A 7,500-nucleotide genomic window follows, 5' to 3' on the forward strand; every position below is an offset into this window, starting at 1 on the left:
TTTTTCCAAATAGAGTTGTATTAAAAGTGAATAACATACCATGCCTGCCCGATGCTAAAATTGAGGATTTTGAATGAAGAGTAGATTGACATTTTATCCCAGCTCTAAGACCCTAGCAGAAGGCAACAGCACAAGCACAGAGCCTTAGATGCAGCTAATTTCATTCCCCAGCTGATGAAAGTAATTGCGACTGAATAACTCTGCTCCTCCCTGAGTATTGGTGTTGATGTTGAGGAACTTGTCCCCTTTCCAGGGATATCACGAGAGTGTGGATGCATGAATCTGTGCCCCATCACTGGGTGTTTTCTAGGCGGTTAATAACCGTTGTGGTTTCAGATGAATTTAACTATGTTTTATGAAGATGTGTTAAGTCCTCAGGATGGTGCTGGCGGGGCTCGAGACCTGTCAGGCCCCTGGACTTCCCACCTCTCCCATGACAGTGGGCACCACTGGGATGAAGGCAGGTGGCGCAGGTCCAGAGCCCATTACCACCAGTCTTTGATCTAACTTAGGGCAAGCCTGAGTCAAGAATTGCTGCTCTCTAACCTGTAATGAATAGTCCCATTTCTATAGGGCGAAGGGTTCCCGGTTGGAAAGCGCCTTCTCTTGGTGCTTTCAAGAGCCAGCTGGTAGCAAACGTGACATTTGAGGGACCTCTTTGCCAAAACAGGATCTGTCGCTGCGTCGGTACCAGGGAAGTCTTCACCTCGCCATGTATGTTGTATGGCAAAATGGAGGAGTCAGTCAAACGCCAGCATCGCTCGCAGTTACTGCCAGTTACTTTTGGAGATCCAAACCAAAAATCTTTCTTGCATATTGAAATGCAAGCTGTGATGCTTGGAAAGCAGTCCTGAGGTTAACAGGAGCAGCAACTGAGGGCAAGACTCACGCCAGAGCAATTAAGTAATTTCTACCAAACAGCACAGTAGCATACTAATTGTTTTTGTATAAAAGTAGTTCTCCTATCCTGAGTGAGGAGTGAGCAGAGGTGACAAATGCCAAGTGTGTGAACTAGGAGTAGTTCTAGGGCTGCACGTGATCCTCTCCACCTATGGAGCATCTTCTCCCTCGCCCCTGCCCTGTCTCCCCCTTTCTCCTCCTCAGTGGCCGTCGCTAATGGAGCTTGTTGCTTCTGCCAAAACAGGGGTGCAAGAGGCCCCTGCCACTCCGAGGCTTTGCCAGGGGAAATGCCGAGTGCGAGAGCGATTCCCTTCCTCCTTCCTCGCCTCGCTTCTTCCCCTGCCATTGAGAAAGCGCTCTGGCTTTCCCACCCAGGTGCTATTGCAGGCTGCAGCCTGATCTGGGTTTCGATACAGACCTGTTGGGACAAACAGGTTCATTAAATAGCACTTCTACACAACGTGTACCCTGATATACGGCTTTGCTGAGGGAATGGGTGTTTTTTTCTAGCAGCAGCTTGTTTGTCCAGGTAGCTTACAGTTCCCAGGGAAAGGCGGAGTATGAAACTTGGTTGGTTTGTGGCCGATTGTGTTGTGGTGCTTTTATTTTACATGGTTCAATGTGCACATATAGGGAATATACTTCTTGAGAGAAGCAAATCTTTCTTCCCTGCAGAAAGCAACATCTGTTTTCCTGGACAATACAGCCAGGATGAGAACATAAGACTAGCAGATACAGCCAAGTTCAGGTTTTAGTAGTAAGCTAAAACACTGAACTAGCCTGGGGTTTTTTCTCCTTTTTTTTTTTTTTTTTTTTTTTTTTTAACCAAGACCCATAGAATATATCCGATGGTTCTTTGCTGAATTGCAGAAGGAAATGGTTAATGTTTGTGTATGTGGCTAAACAAGATAAGATGCACCTGCAGCATGAATTCCCATCTTGGTCATGAATGCAGTCTGTATCTTTGCAAACTAATCTGTTTAATCAAATATTAAGTTTTATTCAAATTCCAAAAGAAACAGACAGCAAATCGTTTTTCTGCATGGTCTTCCTTTGTCGTGCATCCTCTTTGCATCTCAAGAAAAATAGCCTTGTTCAGTCCCAAAACATTTGCATAGATCAAAATTGAAGCACAACAGTAGTTTGTGTGCTGTTAAAACCACTGTAAAGGTGAAAAAGTTTAGCGTGCTCTCCCTGGCAGGAGGGCTTTAAAACATTAGTGAAACTTTCTACAATTTTACTTATTTTTAAACAGAATTCCATTCCAACTGGAATGAGTTTCACAGTCCCAATATGTGAAAGCTATAATTAGTGAATTACAACATTTTCAAATGAGGAGTTATTACATCTGCCTAGAATTAAACTAATTAAACTTAAAAAAAATATATGAGTGTACAGCAAGCTGGATAACTCCATGCTGTTGATAAAACCTGGGCGATAAATGAATATTTTGCAGCCAACCTGTTCTTTGTAGGGTCTTGAAGATGCTCTGAGATACAGCTGTTTGGAGGTTTGCTGATTAAAAGCACCTGAGGTGTATGTAACCTAAGGAGCAGCTTGGCTTTGCTGGTGCTGATTTTTTACCTGATGCAGCCTATTCTTACCTCTTTTCCTTCAGCTCAATACACGTGTGGGCTACAAAAGCTGGTGAGAGCATTTGTGGGAGCTCAGGCCAAGAGGAACAGGAGTGAAAGATCATTGCTGAAAAATATTTTTTGCAAAAGAGGAGTGTTAGCTGGGAGGATTGAAGTGCAAATGAGTGAAATGCTGCGTGATGCCACCCCTGTGCGTCTCTGGTTAAAACACACAAGAGTGTGTAAATGTTTCATTCCCAGTCCTTCCGTTCCTGTTTCTTAGCGTTTTGCCTTTTTGCTGCCGCGTTAGGTGAAGCGACGTTGTGCTGTGTAAACGCACAACGCTAGGACTCTCAGGTTGTTTGAACACCGCTTTAGGTTCAGCTGCAGTACACTGTTCCTCTGATCTTTTATGTTCCCCAGCAGATGTCTTTCATTAATTTATGGATTTATCATCTTTTCTTTCTCTCCCTTTTTTTTTCCTTTCCTATTTTTTTTTTTTTTACACCTGGCAGCTGGCTCAAGTTTCAGCAGTTATTGTTTTGCATTACCCATAGAATTGAATGTCATCTGTCTTCACAAAGCTATAGCTAAGAGAATTGAGGCGAGCCACACGAGCTGCTGGGACAGAGCTTGTTTGCGTTCCATTCGGCACCCCTCCTCCCTTTACCTCCTTAATATTTATTTGTGCTCGTTTTCTTTCCTGGCCTTGAATGGGGCTTAGCTCGTGTTCGGTACAGCTGTATGTTTACTGAATCTATTTCATCATGAGTCATTGTGCGTGTGTAAGTATCCTGGAAACAGCTAGTGCTTTCTTGGAAGAACAGTTGCTTTTCAGCCCAAGCACTTAAAAAGGAAATTAAGCAATTGGTCAGTTCAGTTTTTTTCTGAAATAGCAATGGGTTATCTAATTCTTTGCTCTTAAGTCTGTCATTAACTATTTTTTGCTAGATTATTACAGATCATATCTTTTATCGCAGTAAAGTGTTAACCTTAGGATCAAGATATACAGATTTGTTGAATATTTGATATCGCTTTAAGGCTGCCAAGTTCTTAAGAACAAGTGTAATTTTAATAAAAAATGGATTTCTGGGAATTTGAGTCTCAGAACATCTCTTTAATACATGTTTCATTCAATATCAATGTCCTCTGGCATTAGAGCAGAAAATATTTAAAAATCCTAAATGCAGAAGGAATCCAAATGCTTAGACAACTGTCTAATATGCTTAAATCCAGCAAATATGAGAGCTTTTTTTGAAAGTTTAAGTCCATCTTTGACCTTACATTGAAAGAGAATATACACCAAACCCAATATTTACATGTTGTCAGCATCAGAGGAATCCGAAATTAAAGAGACTTAGGATTCTTTTTTTTTTTTTTATTGTCTGTTACTTATTGGAGCTCTCCTCCAGACCCCCACTTTCCTGAAAGGATCGCATAACAAAATGGATTTCTGGCATAGAAGTTTTGATTTGTCTAAAACTCTTATCACTAAGCAATAGGTGACAGCTTGCTACTATTATTTCACTTACGTATTTTGACAGATGGCACTGCAGAGTGTAATGCTCTTTTAGACTTCTCTATCAGTCTAATGGAGGTAACTGGAGGTTCTTTCAACTCTTCTCTTGGCACAAGAAGTATGTCAGTCATAAATTATCTTCTTTGTAATCATTAAGCATCTAAAACAAAATGCAAGTTCAGCTGAGCCATTTTCCATGTACTTCCAGATAATAAGAGGTTTTTAAACTAATATTGTCAAGGACTTTTTTTTTTTTTTTCCATGCTACATTTCTCCAATCTGAAAATGAACCTTGTAACTGAAATAAAGGGAGAGGGTTTCAGTAGATTTCACAAATTAGAGGAAAAGGATTCTGCTGAAAAAGCCTAGCTAATCATCAGTAGCCTGCTGATAAAAATCAGTCTGGGTTTCCCGTCTCGAGGCCTGGAATGAGATGTTCTGTGCTGACGTTCGCCCAGCCGTAAGGTGGAAGAGGCACCTTGGCTGCAGCGCATCTGCCGACTTGGTTGACCTTCCCCCCCACTGTAAGGTGTGAACCGAGTGAAATTTTCAACAATTGTGTTTAGGAGAAACAGTCCTTAGAGAAGCTTCTGGGAAGAACCCTTAATTGACCTTGTGGGGGCCACATTGATTTTCTCCACGTGCATCTTCATTTCTGATAAATTATAAAGCCATTAATTTGCTGAGGAAATGGCAGGGCCAGCCTGCGGCACAGATGTGACCAGAGCCGTCCTAGCACGCAGCACACAAAAGAGAGCCAAGAAGCTGGGAGAAAAATCAGCAAGCCGAGATTGTTATGGTTAGCTTCACATTCCCTTGGGAACTCTTTTCGTTGCTTCTGTTTACAGATCTAAAAGGTAATGATGTTTCCAGGATAAATAGGCTGCCTTATAGGGTAAGTGGCCATTTATTGATCTTCTAGCCCACATTTATTGATTGGTTAGCCCCAAATACAGCTTCGTTCTCCGAGGAGTTAACTGTGTAAATCAGGAGGCGACAAGTTTGTGGCGGGGGGATTGAGTGGCAGAGGGGCTCTGCCTGATACGAATTTCGCTTTGCTTTGCAAGGCAGCCACTGGAGCAAAGCAACCGCCGGAGTAGAGAGAGTTACTCAAGACGTTAAAATTTATCGAGACGAATGAAACAGGTGAAACGTGCTGCCTGTATAAAACATCACTCAAAATGATGAAGCGCCTCTGATTGTCTCGCATGCATTAGCTTTATTTTGTGCAAGTGGTACAACACTGAGAGAAAAGGAAACTTTAGCTGGAATTGCAAAGGAGAGGGAGAAAAAGCTTCCTTCCGATAACTTTTCTGCGGCACATGCTTCATGCATTTGTTTCCCTAGCAACAAGTGAACATACATATGGTACACAAGCTGTAAACTTGCAAGATTCCCAAGACCCAGCACCAAAACTGGTAGGAAATACAAGGTTTAACTTACGTGGCCTCATGCCTCTCGTTTAGCTATCTTACAGAAAACTACAGTGCAACAATTTAGGTGTTAATATTTTCTCCTGTAGTCTGGGGGACTGTAGAGTATTTAAGGGGGAACTTTGCTAGCTCTGTATGTTCAGAAACAGTGTTCTCAAGAACAGCATTTTCCTTTACTAATTCAATCCTACATGCAGGAAGGCTTGTCACCGAATCACTTGAAAAAGGCCAAGCTCATGTTCTTTTACACCCGGTACCCAAGTTCCAATATGCTGAAAACCTACTTCTCAGATGTAAAGGTAAGAAAATTTCTTTTCCACCCCACCCCTCCTTACTGCATGCTATATTTGCTCATTAAGAGGTATTATGTTATCGTATTAGAGATTAATAATATTTCTGGGTACACAAAGGTTACAGCTGACTTTATTCACTTGTTCTTCCTGTTGATGTGTTCCCTGCTTGTGCCTAGATAAGGAAAGGGGAGGTTGAAGGATTTTAAATTAAAAATAAAAAAATCACTGAATTGTCAGAGCAAAGTAAGAATAATTATTACAGTAAATTAAACAGTTTTCATTATACATATCCTATTAAAAATGAGATTTCTGTGGTGGTAGAAATGTACTTCCAAGAACATTTTGGAGCAGTTCTCAAGTGCTCCCTTATTGTTTCATTTCGGTTGGTTTCCTCATATTTGTGCTTACATAAGCAGAGTGTAGAATCCCTTTCTTTCTGTCAAAAAGAAACAGTACATTGAAATTCTCCATGCAGAAGCTGCTTAAAAACAAAAGTGATGATTGTCTCTTATTTACAACTTAATTTGTTGTTGATGCAGAGTACACTGAGCATAAGGAGGATGAATAAAGTGACAGATTCAGGCCACATTATTCAAATGAGGATATGAAAGCTGTCGACATACAGCTGCATCCTCCCTCATTCTACAGAATATTAGGACCTCCTGATTTTTTTTCTAAAAGTAATTGTTCCTTCACATCAACTTGATTTTGTGTTAATCATCTAAGTTTTTAAAAAAAAAAAATAGATTGGGTTTTAATGATTATAATGGCATACATGGTGTCATTATCTAAGTAACTTTATAAACATTACATTAGCTTAAATTAGTTTGTTACATTCCCCTCTCCCGAACAAATTACAGAAATCCTTCTTTTAATCATTTTTGGGTTATGGGGGTTTTTTTGTTCTTAGTGGAAGGTTATTCCACAGGTTCGTGAACTTGGCCCAATTTCTGCTGATCAGTTCTCTTTGGTCAAGTTTCTTGGCAGTTCTTCCATTTATTTTTTTTTTCATTGAACGTTGCATGCACTTGCACATCTCAATACGCTCCTGCCCCTCAACAGCCGTGCCCTTGGAGGTTCCTCTTATTCAATGCCGCGCGCGGAGCGGATGGCGACAACATTTATAAAAAGGAGGAGGGGAAGCAATACAGGCGCTTCCCAGGCTAAATGGCTGGTCAGGAATCATTAAACACACAAAAAAAAGCCGTGAATGGCACAGCGGGCCAAGTGGAGGGTTTGCTCTCAGAGTGGATCCACCTGGGATGGAAAAACCAGAGGGAGCATTTCAGGCGACGTGGCTCCGAGGAGCCGCTGCAGCCAGATGTAGCCCTGGCAGCGCCGCTCGGGAGGCTCTTGCCCTGCTGCTGCCCTGCACACAGACAGGTACAGCGTGGTAGGGATGGGTTTTCTCCCTGGCATCGCTGCTTTTTTGCCTCTTTTTTTAGAAGATGTGTACTTGCATGTTTGCACTTGCATGTTTGCACGCACACGGTGACTTTGTCTTCTGACAAAGTTGTGTAATATGCAGAAATTTGCTTTTGTGCCAACTTCCATTTGTATGGCACCAGGAGAAACCCAAGAGTGCTGTACAATTCATCGGTATGGGATGGGGTCATTTGCCCAAAAGCGAATGAAGCCGTCTCCCTGGGGACATGTGGCAGCCACGCAGGGTCAGCAGCACCACAGAACCGGTGGCGTAAATATTAGATACATCCATCTTTTCTTGGGCTTTTCCATACCTCTAAACGCTTCAAAGTGTTCAGCATTTGTTTGCCATTTCT

General features: G+C 41.8%; 1 protein-coding gene across 5 annotated transcripts in view; it reads left to right on the top strand.

The window, feature by feature from the left end:
* Positions 1-7,500, top strand: part of PROX1 (prospero homeobox 1) — a 49,540-nt gene that overhangs the window by 10,427 nt on the left and 31,613 nt on the right. For all 5 annotated transcript variants that reach the window (XM_065631802.1, XM_065631806.1, XM_065631803.1 and 2 more), the window contains one exon: positions 5,618-5,725. In XM_065631802.1, the coding sequence (XP_065487874.1) occupies positions 5,618-5,725 (108 nt within the window). The remainder of the gene's footprint in view (positions 1-5,617; positions 5,726-7,500) is intronic.

The sequence above is a fragment of the Caloenas nicobarica genome, chromosome 3 (assembly GCF_036013445.1).
Source record: "Caloenas nicobarica isolate bCalNic1 chromosome 3, bCalNic1.hap1, whole genome shotgun sequence".
NCBI lineage: Eukaryota > Metazoa > Chordata > Aves > Columbiformes > Columbidae > Caloenas > Caloenas nicobarica.